A 17,411-nucleotide genomic window follows, 5' to 3' on the forward strand; every position below is an offset into this window, starting at 1 on the left:
CACCTTGGGCAAGTCATGACTTCTCTGTGCCTTGGAAAATGTGCCTGTGCCTGTGCCTGGAAAATGAGGACTCAATACCCGTTCTCCCTCCTATTGGACTGTGATTTCCCGTGTGGGACATAATTATAATAATAATAATGATATTTGTTAAGCACTTAATATGGTGGCAGGCACTGTTCTAAGCACTGGGATAGATACAAGCTAATCAGGTTGGATACAGTCCTTGTCCCACATGGGACTCACGTCTTAATCCCCATTTTACAGATGAGGTAACTGTGTCCCAAAGAAGTTAAATGACTTCACACAGCAGACATATGGCAGACCCGGGATTAGACCCCAGGTCCTTCTGACTCCCAGGACTATGCTCTATCCACTAGGTCATGCTGCTTCGATTATCTTTGCTTAGTACAGTGCTTGGCACATAGAAAGCACTTAATAAAAACCATTATTATTAATATTAATTTAACAAGGAAAGGCATCTTTAAGCAAACCACCTGTTGCTTCCACAATAGCAAAAGCAAAAAAAAAACAACAAACAAGAAACAAAACTAGAAACCCAAAAGCTCACCAGGTAGTGCCTTTGGCTTGATAAGGCAGGATCTTTAATCGTATTTTTGTCTTGATGACTGAATTACACACTGGGAAACCTTCTGCACAAACCACAGAGGTGACTGGGATTGTGCTTTGTCTTTTCTCGTTCAACAGAATGTTGTTTGGTTCAAAGCGAAGAACAGAGGCGATTCTTTGCTTTTAAATGATTAGCTCCTAAGTCTTCTGTAATGATCTAGTTTGACTGAAGTGTGCAGTTTATTAACTACATAAAGATGATATGAGAGCGGAGGAGGGGGTGCTGAAAATTTTACCTTTCGGCCCAGCAGCAGCAGGGGTTTCTGGTCCTTTGATCTCAATCAATTGCTAACTGTCTTGGTGAGATAGAGGGTCTGGCTGAAATTACCTTTGGCATGGTGCTACATCAATAATTCACCTCCAAGTTCTTCAACTTTTCCCTCACTTGGGTGTTTTTCTTGGGCAGGAGGTGCAGTCCTCTTGGAATAAATCTCTCTATGTGTGCTAACCTTCCCTTGCTCTCTCCCCTCCATCTCTCATTCTCTTCTCCGTCCCTCACGCTCCCCTTCCATCCCCCCTTTCTTTTCCCTCCATCCCTCACTTCCTCCCCACCATCAGTCACTCTCCCCATCCCTCCTTGTCCCCCACATTCCTCGCTCCACCACCTCAGCACTCACTCTCTCCCCTCCATCCCTTGCACTCCCTCTCATCCCTCTCTCTCCCCCCAACCTCAGCCTTGACTCAAGTAGATTCCTTTGGATGATGCAGGGAATTCAATGGGAGAAGGGAAAGAATTGCCTTCAGAATTGTCCTCACAGCCAAAATGATCACCAGTGGCTAGTGACGTGATTTCTAAAGATTTCTTTGGATTCTAGCTGATGAAAAAGGGGGGTTTCTGGGCCAAGGAATCGACTAGATAATCCCCTCTGCTTGTCAACATGTGGGGAGAAGAGAGAGGAGCTGACCCAACGGCCACTCAATCAGTGGTATTTATTGAGCACTTACTGTGTGCAGGGCACTCTAATAGCTTGGGATAGTACAACACAACAGTATGATGAACACATTCCCTTCCTACAATGAGCTTACTGTCTAGTGGATGAGGAAGGGTAGGAAGGAACAGAGCTAGTAGAAGTAGAAATAGTAATAGCAGCTGCAACATTTATTGAGCAGTCAGTGGGTGCATTGCAGTCTAGTAAGCTCTTGGGAAATATCAAGCAAAGAAGAACCTTAGAGAAGCACCATGTTCTAGTGGTTAGATCATGGGTCTGGAGGTCAGAAGGATTGGGTTCTAATGCTGGTTCTGCCAGTTGTCCACTGCGTGACCTTGGGCAAGTCACTTCACCTCTCTGCCAAATTTCCCTCACCTGTAAAATGAGGATTAAGATTGTGAGCCCCATGTGGGACAGGGATTGTGTCCAACCTGATTATCTTATATATACTCCAGCATTTAGAACAGAGTCTGGCACATAGGAAGCACTTAACAAGTGCCATTTTTCTAAAAAAGGGACATGCTCCCAACCTAAAGAAGCTTCCACTCTTGGGGAAGTTGTGATGATGATGATGGTGTATGATGCAATTGCTCATCTTGATGGATGGATTGATTTTAGCAACAACAATAATAATAATTTTGCTAAGCACTGTACTAAGCTCTGGAGTAGACACAAGATAATCAGGTCCCACATGGGACTCACAGTCTAAGGAGGGAGAAGAGGTATTTTGTATCCCCGTTTGGTAGATGAGGGAACTGATGCCCATAGAATTTAAGTGGTTTGCCCAAGGTCTCACAGCAGATATGTAGCAGAGCTGGTATTAGAACTCAGGTCTTTTGACTCCCAGCCCTGTGCACTTTCCATTAGGCCAAGCTGCTTCTCATGTAGTCATTGTCTTGTTTTTTTATAGTATTTCTTAAGCACTTACTATATGCCAGGTACTGTACTAAGCACTAGGGTGGACATAGTATCCACCGGGTTGAACACACTGTACACATCCCTATTCCACTTTAGCCTCACCGTCTGGATAATTTTGCAGATGAGGAAACAGAGGCCAAGGAAAGGGAAGTGACTTGTCCAAGGTCACTCAGCAGACAAGTGGAGGAGATGGGATTTGAACCCAGGCCCTCCGACTCCTAGGCCCATGCTCTGTCCATTAGGCCACGCTGCTTCTCTACTGCCTAATGCACCAAAGTCAGCTTTGGGAAGAGCTCAAATCTGGAGGGGGAGAAAAACCTGGAAGAAGGATGCAGGAAGCCAAACTTTCCAGGAGAGGGTAGCAGCTCCCTCTGACAGCTACAGTTTGTGGCCCTGTTTCTGACTGAGGATGTAACTACAAAAACAGGAATAGAGATGGTATTCCTTGGGTCAGCAGCTCCCAGGATTTAGTTGAAAATCCTGCCCCACGTCCTGCTCCCTGTGAGATGATGTGGAATTTTTTTTGCAGCTGGGTGGATGCAAGTTGCATCCTCATTTGTCTGCGATCGTTCCCCAGTGCCCCTTTTTCACCTGGGTCTCACCTCCTGGCAGACCATCCTTGGATTCCTCTCTTCCCCGTGGCGACCCAAGGATTTTACTAGAGCTGGAGCATAAAACTGCTTTGTGTTCAGAAAGTGGGGCCATAATGATATATTCATATGATCATAATGATAATTATAATTGTGGTATTTAAGTGCTCACTATGTGCCCGGCACTGTACTAATCACTGGGGTGGATTCAAGCAAATCAGGTTGGACAGTCCCTGTCTCACATTGAGTTTATAGTCTCAATCCTCATTTTGCTGTTGAGGTAACTGGAGCACAGAGAGGTGAAGCAACTTGCCCAAGGTCACATAGCAGACAAGTGGTGGAGCTGACTCCCAGGCTCATTTTCTATCCACTACGTTGAAATCAGGGGCTCCGAATTAATTATTTGAGGGTTCTAGAAGCCACTCCACCCCTGCACACACATGCATACACATGCATGCATACACACCTGCACACATGCATACCTGTGCACAGTACCTGAGACAATATCTGTATATTCCCAGTGTTTACTTTTTACTTTTTGCAGAGCAGTGTACCAAGTGCTTGGAGTGGGAGCGGTGGAACAGTAGAACAGAGTTGGTAGACATGATCCCTGCCCACAGGAAGTTCACTGCCTACACACCCAATGCTCTGGAAAGCAGTGTGAACCTATGGAAAAAGCACGGGCCTGGGAGCCAGTGGACTTAGGTTCTAATCCCATTGCCACCATTTGCCTGCTGGATGATGGCAAGTCACTTAACTAATCTGAGCTTCGGTTTTCTCAACTGCAAAAATGGGAATTCCGTATCTGTTGACTCTCCTGCTTAGGACAGGGACTGCATCTGGCCTGATTAACTTGTATCAACTCCAGTGCTTACAACAGTACCTGACGGTAAGTGCTTAACAAATATTCATTCAATTCAATTGTATTTATTGAGGGCTTACTGTGTGCAGAACACTGTACTAAGTGCTTGGGAAAATACAACATAATAAAGAGTGACATTCCCTGCCCATAATGAGCTCACAGTTTAGAGGGCGAGACAGACATTAATATAAATAAATAAATTATAGATATGTTCATAAGTGGCATGGGGCTGGGAGGGGACGAATAAAGTCAGGGCAAGACAGAAGGGAGTGGGAGAAGAGGAAAGGAGGACTTAGGGAAGGCCTCTTGGAGAAGGTGTGCCTTCAATAAGGCTTTGAAGGTGGGGGAGAGTAGGGGAAAACCAAGCTTGCATCTTGGCTGCTGGAAAAAAGGAGAAAGCCAACAGAAAGCTGAGCAGGCGCTTATTCCATCCAATATCCCGCCCTCCTTCTACAGGCGAGGTCTGCTCGGTTACCCCGGCAACAGGCACTAGTTGATGGTGTCCACGTTCCCACATTCCCAACTCACAAGCAGCTCCTATGCCAACACACACACGTGGTCTCCCTCCTGCAGGGAAATCCCCCCAGCTCTTGCACACATCCTTGTGCACACACGCTGCAAGCCCCTGGGCCCAGTGTCTATTGGAAAAAGCAGTCTAGGATGGCTTTTCTGTGAGTTTGCACCCCTCTCGGGCCTCCAGGGCTCTCCCCCACGCCTCATGTCCCCCCAGTGGCTGAGGGAAGGTTGGACCCTGGCCTCCCATCGCAAAGACCCACCTCGGTGCCTGCTCCAGCCGGCTGGCACTGCGGGCAGTCGAGCGGGCACCAAGCAACAATCCGCACCTTAGCCAACTCTGGCAGCCCTAGACAGAGCCAGAGAGCGCATTGTCTGGGGGCTCAGGGCCTCCCGCTGCTGCTGCCCCACTGCTTTCCAAAGAAAAAAATGAAATGCCTCAGAGTCTTTTCTTTCCCTGGAAAAAAAAAAAAAGCCGCCCCCCACCCCCTTTCCCCTGGGAAAATTCCGGCAGATCGCTCCCAGGCAAGATGTGCAGGCCTCCGCTGCCCCCTCTTGGAGACAGAGGTTGGAGTTGGTGGCTCCCCGGAATTATCAGTCAGTGCTATTTATCGAGCGTTTATTGTCCATCAACCAATGGTGTTTATTGAACGCTTACTATCAATCAATCGATGGTATTTATTGAGGACTTACTAACAATCAAGGTCTCTGTGGGCAGGGAATGGTCTGTTCATTATTGTATTGTACTCTCCCAATCATTTGGTGTGATGCTCTGCACACGATAAGACTCGATAAATACGATCAAATGAATGGTATTTGTTAAGCGCTATGTCCTAGGTACCCTGGACTGTCAGTTTGTTGTGGGCAGGGAATGTGTCCATTTAGTGTTATACTGCACTCTTATAAGGGCTCTGCACAGAGCAAACACTCAATACCATTGAAAGAATGAAAGAAGTACTGTACTAAGCATTGGGGGAGATACAAGGTAATCAGATCAGACGTTTAAGTGCTTACTATCAATTAATCAATTGTATTTATTGAGTGTTATGTACAGAACACTATACTAAGCGCTTGGGAGAGTACAATACACCTTATGCTCATTGAGGACTGGGAATGTGCTTATTGTTATATTGTACTCCCTCAAGCATGCAGTACAGTGCTCTGGATACAGCAAGCGCTCAATAAATATGATTGATCATCTCATATCGGTCAGACAATGACTCTGCCAACCTTCAAAGCCTTATTGAAGGCACATCGCCTCCAAGAGGTCTTCCCTGACTAAGCCCTTCTTTCCTCTTTTCCACTCCCTTTTGCATCACTACGATTTGCTGCCCTTAGTCACTCTCCTCCCGGCCCAACAGCTCTTACATATATATCTGTAATTTATTTAGTTATACAAATGTCTGTCTCCATCTCTAGATTGTAAGCGTGTTTTGGGCAGGGAACCTGTCTACCAACTCTACTGTTACTGTACTCTCCCAAGCATTTAGTGCAGTGCTCTGCACACAGTGAGTGCTCAATAAATATGCCTTACTGAAGGCACATCTCCTCCAAGAGGTCTTCTCTGACTAAGCCCTCCTACCCTCTCCTCCCACTCCCTTCTGCTGTCACCCTGATTTGTTCCCTTTACTCATCGCCCTACCAGCTCCACGGCACTTATGTGCCCATCTGTAATTTATTTATGAGAATGTGTCCCTTATATTGTTATCTCGTACCCTTCCAGGCACTTAGTACCGTGCTCTGCACACAGTGAGTGCTAAGTAAATGTGATTGATTGAAGGAATGAATGAACAAACAAATTTGGTGATAGGAGGTGCCTGCAGAGAGGATCCCTGGTGCTGCTGAAATTAATTAGTGGTTCAAGAATCATTTGAAGACCTTCTCCTATCAGGACTTGCTGAGCTACTTGAAAGATGACTTTTCTCTACCAAAATCCTTTCATTTCTCTGCTCTCTGAAGGCCCTTTGTCCCAAAGGCCACCTCTCTGGAAGAAGGGACAGTTAAGGTGCCCGAGGGACTGGAACTTGATTCCTGTGGTCTTCCCTGTTCTGGAGGCCAATGGATTGGCCAGACGGGTCTGGGACCACCCTTTGATCCTGCCAGGCTCAGGGTAAGGTCATTCCATCTACCATCTCTGTTATAGTAATAATAATAATAATTATGGTGCTCATTAAGTACTATTTAAGCACTGCTTTTAAGTTCCAGGGTAGATACAAGTTAATCGGGTTGGTAACAGGCCCTGCCCCACACGAGGCTCACACTCTTAATCCCCATTTTACAGATGAGGTAACTGAGGCACAGAGAAGTTAAATCTGGAACCAGAGGGCGTCATAATTATGGTATTTAAGTGCTTACTGTGTGTCAAACACTGTAATTGATGCTGGGAAAGATACAAGATGATCTGGTTCCCCATGAGGCTCACAGTCTAAGTGGGAGGGAGAGCAGGTATTGAATCCCTATTTTGCAGATGAGGGAAGTGGGGCCCCCAAGAAGTGAAGTGACTAGTCCAAGGTCACACAGCAGATGGGTGGTGGAGCTGGGATTAGAACCCAGAACCTCTGACTCTTAGGCCCGGGGTCTTTCCACCAAATCATAATGCTTCCCTGCTTCTTCCTGGGGTAGGAGTGCCTGGGGAGGCGATATTCTGCAGGCTTCCTGAACCCCAAAGCAAGTAGCCCCCCCTGTGAAGGACAACTTGCCAAGACCATGACTGCAGTGGTGACTCCCTCTGGTTGTGACAGAAGAGCTGGGTTCTGTTAGATTTTTTTTTTAACGATATTTGTTAAGCACTTACTATGTGTGGAGCACTTTTCTAAGAGCTGGGACACAGTCCCTGTCCCACATGGGGCTCACAATCTAAGTAAGAGGAAGTAGGATTGAATCCCCATTTAACAGTGGCAGAAACTGAGATACAGAGCAGTGACTTGCCCAAGGTTGTACAGGAAGCAATTGGCAGAGGGGGGTGGTTTAGAACCCAGGTCCTCTGACTCCCAGGCCCGTGCTCTTTCCACTAGGCCATGCAGCTTCCCCCGCTTCCCCCGACTTTCCTCTGTATTGGGTTCTCCCATGGACAGATGACTTCCTTCTCTGATGCCTGGCCTGCTTCTTCGGTCATTGCCTCCTCTTCCTCCTCGGAGTCTATTGGGTAGATTCTGCTCCTCAGGGGCACGTCCACTTTGATCTGGAAGAAACTAAGGGCCAGCAAGAGGGGAACTCAATTCTTCAGCTTAGTCGCATCCACCTGCCCCACCCCCAGCCCTGAGGAATTCCAGGAAGAACTTGGGCTGGAAGGAGACGTGATAGACTGAGAATTGTGTTTCCAGCCCAGTGGAGGCATCTTGCCCACCCTGAAGCCAACAGAGAAGCCGGAAGGAGGGCAGCAACTGGATGCCCAAGAGGGGTAACAGGTACAGAGTAGCTGCCTAGTTCTGGACCTTAAAAGATATGCGATTTCTCCTCTGATCCCTTTTAAATGATCTCTCTGGCCCTAGTTCCTCTAATTTCTCCCCCACCCTTCCTCCTCAATCTACTCCCACTCCTGATTTCATAATTCTTCCAATTTTATGTAGTGTTTTTACTCCCAAAGTGCTTGCGTATTATTTTGTTCATTTTTGTCCTCTCAACAACCCCTTGAGTTAGAGAAAGGCAGGTGTTACCCCTGTTTTGCAGCCGCGAAAACTGAGGCATAGAGAGGTGAAGTGAACCACCCCAAATCACCCAGCAGGTCTGGAACCTAGGTCTCCTAAGCTCGTCCTCTAGACCGTAAGCTCGCTGTGGGCAGGGAATGTATCTGTTTATTTTTCTATTGTACTCTCCCAAGTGCTTAGTGCAGTGCTCTGCACACAGTAAGTACTCAATAAATAGGATTGACTGACTGATTCCCAGCCCCGTGCTCTTTCCACGACAGCACACTCCCTTGCTACCGCACAAGAGAGTTGGCTTTTGGGGCAGTTTGTATAGACAGAGGCGGGAGCTGGGAAGACACTGAGGAAAGCAAGTCCCTCCATCCTGTGACCCCTTCCCAGGGTTCTCGGAATGCAGTGGTACCACGTCAGCCCCGCCGCCCCACTCCACCCCCAACCCAAGTTCTCAGAGAGCAAAGGTGGTGCTTACTTCATCCCCTTGGGTGATTTCTGCTGCAGCCGCTGGTCTCTGCCCCCCAGGGGCTGGGACTTTCTGGGGGGCGTCGCTGGGCACGTGGGTGAGAGGGGGGCAAAGATGGGTGCGTTCAGACAGCCCCGCTTCAGGAGCCTGCCGAAGGACAGGGCCATCCGGGCCTTGAGCGGCGGAGGCGGTCCTGGGGCCTGGGATGAGGACGTGTGGGAGCCAGACGGGGTATCAGCACAGATCTCGGGGCCCTCACTGGATGAGGTGCCCAGATCAGAACCAGAACCGCTTCCTCCCCGCTTCCTCCGCGGGCCCGGGGTGCTGACCAGCGCCACGCTGATGGGAGAGGGGCAGGCGGAGCTGCCCGGCGGAGCCATGTGCCCGCTGGCCTGGGGAGAGATGGAGGGGCTCCTGGGAGATAAAGGACCACGGGTTCCCGAGTAGACCGTCGCCAGGTTTGGGATGGGAAGCGTGAACTGGCAGAGCTGTGGAGGAGGAAAGGAGAAAGCTTTAGAGCAGGTTTTGCAGCCTTGCAGGGCCAGGACCCCCTCCTGCCGCTCTTATAATTTTGGTATTAATTGAGATACTTGTTAAGCGCTTACTATGTGCCAGGCATTGTACCGAGTGCTGGAGTGGATACGAGCATATCCGTTTGGACATAGTTACCTCCTTTGTAAAATGGTGATTGAGACTATGAGCCCCATGTGGGACAGGGACTGAGGCCCAGAGAAATGAAGTAACTTGCCCAAGGTCACACAGCAACAAGCGGTAAAGCCTGGGATTCAAACCCATGACCTTCTATCTCCCGTGCTTTATCCACTCCACCACATTGCTTCTCTGCCCTAGCTGAGCCAGGGTGACCGGCCGGCCAGTTTCAGATTGGGCGGTCCAGTTCCCCCACCCCCATATGGATATGACTCCAAATGCCTCTTGGTCTGCCGTTTCCCTCTGCTCCTGTGGCTGCGTCCCACGGCTTGGAGGTGACCCCAGTGTCCACCGGTGGGAGAGGCCAGGTGTGTGTAGTGAGTCTGGAGTGATGGCGGGGGCTGGAGTCCTGTATGGGTCCTGCAGATCTCCCTCGAGGAACTCTAATTGTGCTGTCATTTTGTTCCAATGCGCATCCGATATCACATTTGTACGTTCCCTGGCCCTTTCTGGTCCATAAAGGGCTTCGGTGTCTTTTCAAGCCACCCATGCCCCACTTGGTACAGGGACAAATCCCAGAGGCTTTTGCAGCAGTTTTTCCCCCGACCCTCACTTTGGCCAGAGAAAGTGCTGTCGTCGGCAGCAGTGGTAGCCAGGATCTCAGCACTGGGAGTGAGATTGTACGTTCCACTAGATTGTAAGTGCCTTGTGGGCAGGAATTATGTCTACTAAGTGTATTGTTCTCTCCCAAGTGCTTAGTACAGTGCTCCGCACATAGCACTCAACAGATACTATTGAGTGATTGACAGGGAGCTTTCTGCTGGGCTCTCAGGGTAGGAGATGGTGGCATTGACGAGAGGAGGTTCAGTTTACTCCCAGGAACATGATAGCACCAGGATCTCCAAGCACTTAATGAAAGTTTTTGTGAGTTAGCATGATTCCACCGTCCCTACCCAACCTCCGGGAGGTCAAGTGACTAAACCTGAACTGTAAGGAAGACAGAAGCCAAATCTGGATCTGTTGTTTGTTCCCACTCCCTGGCATTCTATGGATGGAACTCCCTGGCTGGCATTCCCCCCTAGACTGTAGGGCTCGCTGTGAGCAGGGAACATATCTGACAACTCTGTTGTATTGTACTCTCCCAAGTGCTTCATATAGTGCTCTGCACACAGTAAGTGCCCAATAAATACCATTGATTGATTGATGGATGGCATTTTCTGGATGTTATTCCCTAGATGAAATTCCCTGGATTCATTTATTCAATCATATTTATTGAGTGCTTACTATGTGCAGAGCACTGTACTAAGCACTTGGGAAGTACAATTCAGCAATAAATAGTGACAATCTCTGTCCACATCGGGCTCAGTATTACCTGCCCATTGGAAGGGTTCCTGTGGCACAGGAATCGGGGCAGGTAACAGCTGGGAGCTATTTTCCAAAGAGAACTGAAAACTCCAAAGTTCTCCAAAGAAAGCACTCCAGACTTCCAAAGCAGTGTTCTAAAGAGAGCACTCCAGTGCCCCAAACAGAGTACCATGCACAGGAGAACGTCAAGTCGAGAGTTTTTGGATGGTGTAAATTCCCTGAAATGAGACTGCCAGGTAAAGGTATCAACGCTGAAAGGAGACAGAATCGATCCAGGCCTTGGGCCCCACCCTCATCAAGCTGGATTTTTATAAATAACCGAATCTGTGGACAGCCCTCCTATGGACACTGAGGATTGACGCCCATCGTCCGACAAGGCCCCACATTCACCGTCCTTGGACTCAATGCTCCCCAAGCCCCAGGATCATCGCACTCATGACTGTGCTGAGAAAGTATTGCTGTTTGTTCCAGGAGGGTCCAGAACTGTGATCTGTTGGCACGTGAAACCCAACCATTTCTGCCCAACATGGCCAAGCTGCCCATTCTACGAGAGAGGGATCACTATTCTCCTAACCAGGGAGCTATGAGGCTCTTAGAAAGGACTGAAAGAAATTGGGCAGAAGTTTCAGCCTCCTAGATCCCTCTTTCCCCTCCCACCGCACTCCAAATCTTTCCTTCAACCCCACAAAGCGGCGAAGCAGTGACACAAGCACAAGGCCAGGAAATGTGTGACGCGATGGACACAGCAAAGCCCAGGAAATGTGACACGATGGAAGCAGTGATGCTACAGTGGATCTTTATTAACAGACAAAAGCAGCAGGGGATGCGAAGCCAATGGCCCGGAGCATGGAGCGAGATGACAGATGAGGAACCTTCTTCAGTTGGAAGGCAAAGCTGGAGATGCTGGATTGGGGTTTCCCTGGGGGAGAAGGCCAGAAAACTGGGGGCTGGAACTCCAGGCCTGGGTCCAGCCTGCGGAGCTGAAGCTTAGACAGCCCGGCGAACATCGCCTTCTCCCACTTCAGTTGATGCTGCTCCAGGAATCCAGGTCTAGTGCTTCCCAGTTGGAATAAGAAATGCTCCTCACCATCAACCATTACAGTAACATTTACCAAGCTGCCTGACTCCAGAAGGGTCCCAGAGAGTGTGCAGAACAGAAATATTCTGGACTAATTCCCTTGACTGGCTCTAGGTAAGTGAATATTTGCAAGGGTGTGTTACAGGGTGAGTCAAGTTGAAGGAGAGGGTGGTCCTCTTGAAACGTAACAGGGATAATGTGGGGAGCTCAAAGAGGAAGGGAAACCAATTGACTTCCTTAAACACCGCCCTCCCCCGCCACCCCCCAAAAAAGCCGTAGGTTCTGGGTTTTTTCATTTGTGGAACATCTAAACTTTGTGTCACACTTTCCTACCAAGTTGATGAGTTTCTCTTTTAGAGTATTCTTAGAAAGCCCCCTCCTCCAGGGAGTAATCCCCCTTCAACTTCCCCTCCCTCCTGACCCACTAAGGTTATTGATTTATCCAGTTTATGGTTATTGTTCACATCTAACACATCTGAGGCCCAGAAAAGCAAAGTGACTTGCCTAAGGTTGCACAGCAGCAGTCAGAGCCAGGATTAGAAACTGGGTCTTCTGACTCCCAGGCCTGTGCTCTTTATACTAGGCAACGGCAACACTATATCCCCTCTAAATAGATGTCTTTCAAATATAGACATGTTAAGAATTCCATAACTAAACAGAAGAGAGCTTAATTGCTTAGCAACCAAAAAGATATCTCAGGCCCACTATTCTGATATTACGATGTGAACGGTTCCCTGTATAAGACATGATCCCTGTCCACAAGGAGCTTATACTTCTATCAACTCAATTGTATTGTACTTTCCCAAGTGCTTCGTACGGTGTTGAGCACACAGTAAGTGCTCAATAAATACCATTGACTGGTAGACCTCCAGAAGGTATCATCAGAAACCTTAAGACACTGAGATTCTCAAGAGGCAGCACTGAAGAAAAGTTCCTTCCCACCTTGTTATTCCCCCAGAATTGGGGATTTTTATGAAGAAGTGGCTTCCCCACTGAATTGGAAGCTTCCTAAGGTCAGTGCATGTGGCTCTTCATTATAGTAGTAATGATAGTACTTTATTATGGACTCAGTTGGTGAATGCATAGTATGCTAGGGAAGGGGAAAACAAAGTGGAATATTCCCTGCCCACAAACAGCTTGTGACCTAAGAGGGGAGTTTACACTTAGATTCTCCCCGGAGCTTAGTACACTGTCTAGCTCCCCATAGGTGCTCACTAAATAGCACTGATTCATTGATTGATCCATAGATTTCAGCTGTAGAATGGGTCCAAGCAGCAGATTTTTTTTTTGCAGTATTTGTTGAGCACCAGCCCTGTCCCACAAGGGGCTTACATTCTAAGTAGGAGGGAAAATAGGTATCGAATCTCCATTTTTGCAGCCAAGGAAACTGAGGCACAGAGAAATGAAGTACCCTGCCCGAGGTCATACAGCAGACGAGTGGCAGAGTGGGGATTAGAACCCAGGTGCTCTGGCTTTCAGGCCCATTCTCTATCCTCTAGTTCACACTGTTTCCAGCATATTTCCCAAGGCTGAGGCCCCAGAGCCAAGTAGAGAGATAAGGGAAGACCATCTGGACTATTCCAGCCCCCAAATGGAGGTTTTGTTTAGTTCAACTGTCCTGAGAGTTGCTCAACTCTCCACTTCACACTATGGGAGTTCTCACAGCTAGGGTCAGAGATCATGTCTCCATCAAGTGCAGCCCAGGAGACTGTTTTGAATATTTACAGCTGGGTGGCTAGTTGGTCCAAGGGTGTAAATTGGGCTCCCAGAACCCTTCTTCACTCCCCAAGTCCATTTCCTGCAGTGGCTTCCTACAGAGGACCTCCTAATCAATAAAGAGCATTTATTGAGTGACTTCGTGGGTGCAAAGCATTGTGCTAAGGACTTGATGTACCACAGAAGCAAGACGAAGACCTTCCTCCTTGCCTGCAAGGTGCGTATAATCTTATGGCTTTCCCCCGTCCTCCCTGATTAACGTGTATTCACCTCAGCGCTCAGAACAGTGCTCGATACATAGTTAAGCATTTAACAAAAACCATAAAAAGTAACAAGAATAATTCCCATTCAAAGCCTCCCTGATATTTACAGAGGTGGTCAAGGCTGGGCTGCTCTGTACAGACCTCTGGTTGCCCTCCTTGTGCCAGGCTGCCCCATAACAGTGCCAACATGTGGTTCCAAAGCTTGGCTGAAAGGGTGAACTAAATCAAAGCTGAGGTGTAAAAGTCCAAACTTAATGGCTTTGGTATAGCACTTCACCAGAGATGGGATTAGCTAGGTAATGTTTATCTATGAATTGAGGGTCAGGTTCCATCCAAAAGACAGGAGAGCCCTCCCTACCTTTTTTGTGGGCCTGGATTCAAAAGGACCTGGGTTCTAATCTTGACTCTGCCACTTGTCTGCTGTGTGACCTTGGCCAAATCATGTCACTTCTCTGTACCTGTTTCCTCATCTGTAAAATGGGGAATAAGACTGTGAGCTCTGAGTGGGACTGGGATTGTGTCCAACCTGATTACTTTGTATCTACTACAGTGCCTGGCACAGAGTAAGAAACTTAAATACCACAATTATTATAAATCAGAGTCATCAAGGTCTCTCTGGGATGGACGATAATGATTCCAAAATTTTCATTGCATGTCCTAGAGGAAAGAGTGGGGCTTGAGAGTCAGAGGACCAGGGTTCTAATTTGATCTTTTACTAATTGCTTGCTGTGTGGCATTGGGCAAATCACTTAACTTCTCTGTGTCTGTTTCCTCAACTGTAAAATTGGGATTAAATACCTTTTCTTCCTCTTATTTAAACTGTGAGCCTCAGGTGGGATAGGGCCTATGTCCAACTTGATTAACTTGCATCTTGATTAACTTGCTTAGAACAGTGCTTGACACGTAGTAAACACTTAAATAAAATAATAGTGATAATCATAATTTGCAAGAAAACACTTCACTCTTTTCTTTGGGGTAGGGTGGAGGAGCAGTGTGGTCTCGTATAAACAGCACCAGATGTGGAGTCAGGAGACCCAGGCTAAAGTCCCACCTCTGCCCTGGCCTGCTCTGTGGCCATGGGTAAGACTCTGAGCTGCTTGTGGGCAGGGAATGTTCTGTTTATTGTTATTTTGTACTCTCCCAAGCGCTTAGTACAGTGCTTTGCACACAGTAAGCAATGAATAAACATGATTGAATGAACTGAATGAACGAAGGAATGAACTTAACCCCATTTTAGAAATGAGGAAATTGAGGCTCAGAGAGGTTAAGATAGATTGTGAGCCACAGGGGCACAGGGTTTGGGTCCAAACTCGTAATCCTGTATCTACCCCAGTGCTTAGCACATAGTAAGTACTGTGGGGACCTTATTCTAGACCCGTTACAGATGATGGGTGCTGATCAATCCTGCTCTTGAACGTTAAGAAGTCTGCATCTGGTTGCTTAGGCTAGAGGCTGCAGGTAAGTATAATGACCATTAAAGTGCTTAGTACAGTCTACGTACCCGGTGAGTGCTCAGTAAATATCACTATTACTTACTCCTTGCACAAGCAACTTGCTTTTGCAGATACAGGGCAATCCCTTAACATTCATTGAGATTTTCTGAACACAGATGAATGATGGTAAGCTTGTTGTGGGCAGGGAATGTATTTGTTATACTGTTCTATGGAATTCTCCCAGTGCTTAGTAGAGTGCTCTGCATGCAGTAAGTTCTCGATAAATAGGTTGACTGACCGGCTGACTGAGGTGGAGAGCTCAGATACGCCTAGGGAAGCAGGCCCTATGTAACTGGATTGGAGGATTCTGCCTGAAGAAGCTTCAGTGCAAACCTTAAGAAAATTTTGAGCTGTCCCTGAAATCTGAGATTTCCCCACAAAAGATGCTATACAGTAGCACAAGTGGCATGCTGAGGGTTTCAGGGAAATGGTAATGATACCGCAACTCGTGGAAAGAACATGTGGTTGGGATACAGGAGACACGGGCTCTAGAAAACTCTAGAAAGGGCCCGGGGGGTGGAGGGGACACAGCGCAGAAAGACGGCTCCCACCCGGGTCCGGCAGGGAACTATGCTGAGCTGCCTCCCTCCGGAGGCACACCCTCTCTGTTGCATCTGGCAGTGTAGGGTGAGCAGGTGCTAATGGGATGGGGAAGCTGGAGAGCAGAGGCAGGACCCTCCATGCCCCTCTGGCCCTGCTTCAGTCCCCCATCCACCCACTTCCCCACCCCCCACCTCAGCCCACTACTTTTTAGGCAACTCCCTTGTTAACTGGCTCCTCCGGTCCAGCCGGCTCATGACCTGGGTGATGTCCACCGTGTTGGCTGCCTCCCTCGCCTTGGCCTCTTCCTCCAGCTGCCTTAAGATGACCGGGCTGGGACTGGACCGGAGCTGGCGGCGTCCAAATGGGAGGCTGGAGCTAGAAGAGCGGGGGGCAAAGGGTTTGGTCAGCAGGGTCCCCACCGGGTTCAAGGGTGCCCCAGTCCGACCACCCAGAGGAGACCCTGGGAGGAGAGACGATCCCCTTGGGATCTGCCCCTCCTGGACTGTCACTCGCGGAAATGCAGGCAGTAATCAATCCATCTGTGGTATTTACTGAGCACTTGCTGCATGTAGAATGCAATATACTGAGTACTCAGGAGAGTCCAATATAATAGTCCCTCTAGACTGTAAGCTTGTTGTGGGCAAGGAATGTAATTGTTATTGTTATAGTGTACTCTTCCAAGGACTTAATACAATGCTCTGCACCCAGTAAGGGCTCAATAAATACGATTGACTAACTGACATGATCTATCCTAGGCCCTTCGGGTCCTGGGACAACCAAACAAGAGTCTGTGGATTGCAATTGTTATGGAGACTGGATTGCCATGGAAAATTTTGTTCTTTTGGTTTGTTTTTTTAAATGGTACTTAAGTGCTATGTGCCAACCAGGGAGACCTTAGAAAATCTGGAACTGAAACTTGGTTCTCCCATCACTCTTTATGTAATTTGATGATCTTTTTATGGTATTTAAGTGCTTACTCTCTCCTGTGAATCAACGCCTTACTGTGGCAGAAGAGCTTGCGTACGCCAATGAAGCTTAGGGCTGTGCCATTGAAAGATACCCTAGCTAGGGTTACCCATAAAGAAAAGGTCTAAGTGGATGTGTCAGACAAAGTCGATTGTCCTGCGCTGGGCAGCTGCGGCATGGGAAAGAGTCCGAGGCGGACGATCAAATGATCAAAATGTTGATTAAATACAACGGCAGAGACTCGAGTTTTCTCTATATGAAAGGCGGCAGTGGTAAACCACTTCCGTATCTTTACCAAGAAAATCATGTGCATACATATACCAGAACAACTACAGATAGTGCTGGAAGATGAGCCCCTCAGGTTGGAAGGCACTCAACGACCTTCTGGGAAAGAGCAGATAATGTCTCAGAGTATCATGGGTGTTTATGACGGGGCCAGAATAAAGCCTTCGGGACCTCCGGTTGCTGATGTTGCCATAAGAGAAATGAGTATCCGAGCTTAAAGATACCCTTATTATTGAAACATGGAATGTGAGGAGTATGAACTAGAGAAAACTGGAAATAGCCAATAATTAAATGGACCAATTGAAGATCTCCATCCTAGGAATAAGTGAATTGAAATGGATAGGTATTGGGCATTTCAAATCAAATAAGCACATCATCTACTACTCTGCCCGTGCTGAAAAAAGAAGAAATGGCATAGTGGTAATTGTGATGAAGAAAATTGCTAAGACACTTATCGGATATAATGCTGTCAATGGCCGATTGATATCTGTTAGATTCAGAGGAAAACTAT

General features: G+C 47.8%; 1 protein-coding gene across 2 annotated transcripts in view; it reads right to left on the bottom strand.

Moving 5' to 3' along the window:
• Nucleotides 1-7,425: 7,425 nt before the first annotated feature.
• Nucleotides 7,426-17,411, bottom strand: part of RGS9 (regulator of G protein signaling 9) — a 51,426-nt gene continuing 41,440 nt past the window's right edge. Inside the window, exons 17-19 of one of the 2 annotated variants that reach the window (XM_029080081.2) lie at nt 15,907-16,024; nt 8,553-9,031; nt 7,426-7,630 (exon numbers count right to left, since the gene is read on the bottom strand). In XM_029080081.2, the coding sequence (XP_028935914.1) occupies nt 7,450-7,630; nt 8,553-9,031; nt 15,907-16,024 (778 nt within the window). In that variant the 3' untranslated portion in view covers nt 7,426-7,449. Of the gene's footprint in view, nt 7,631-8,552; nt 9,032-14,912; nt 16,025-17,411 lie in introns of those variants that run through there. The other variant, XM_007668065.3, reaches the window with a different exon arrangement.

This window comes from Ornithorhynchus anatinus, chromosome 15 (genome assembly GCF_004115215.2).
Source record: "Ornithorhynchus anatinus isolate Pmale09 chromosome 15, mOrnAna1.pri.v4, whole genome shotgun sequence".
In the NCBI taxonomy this organism is placed as follows: Eukaryota; Metazoa; Chordata; class Mammalia; order Monotremata; family Ornithorhynchidae; genus Ornithorhynchus; species Ornithorhynchus anatinus.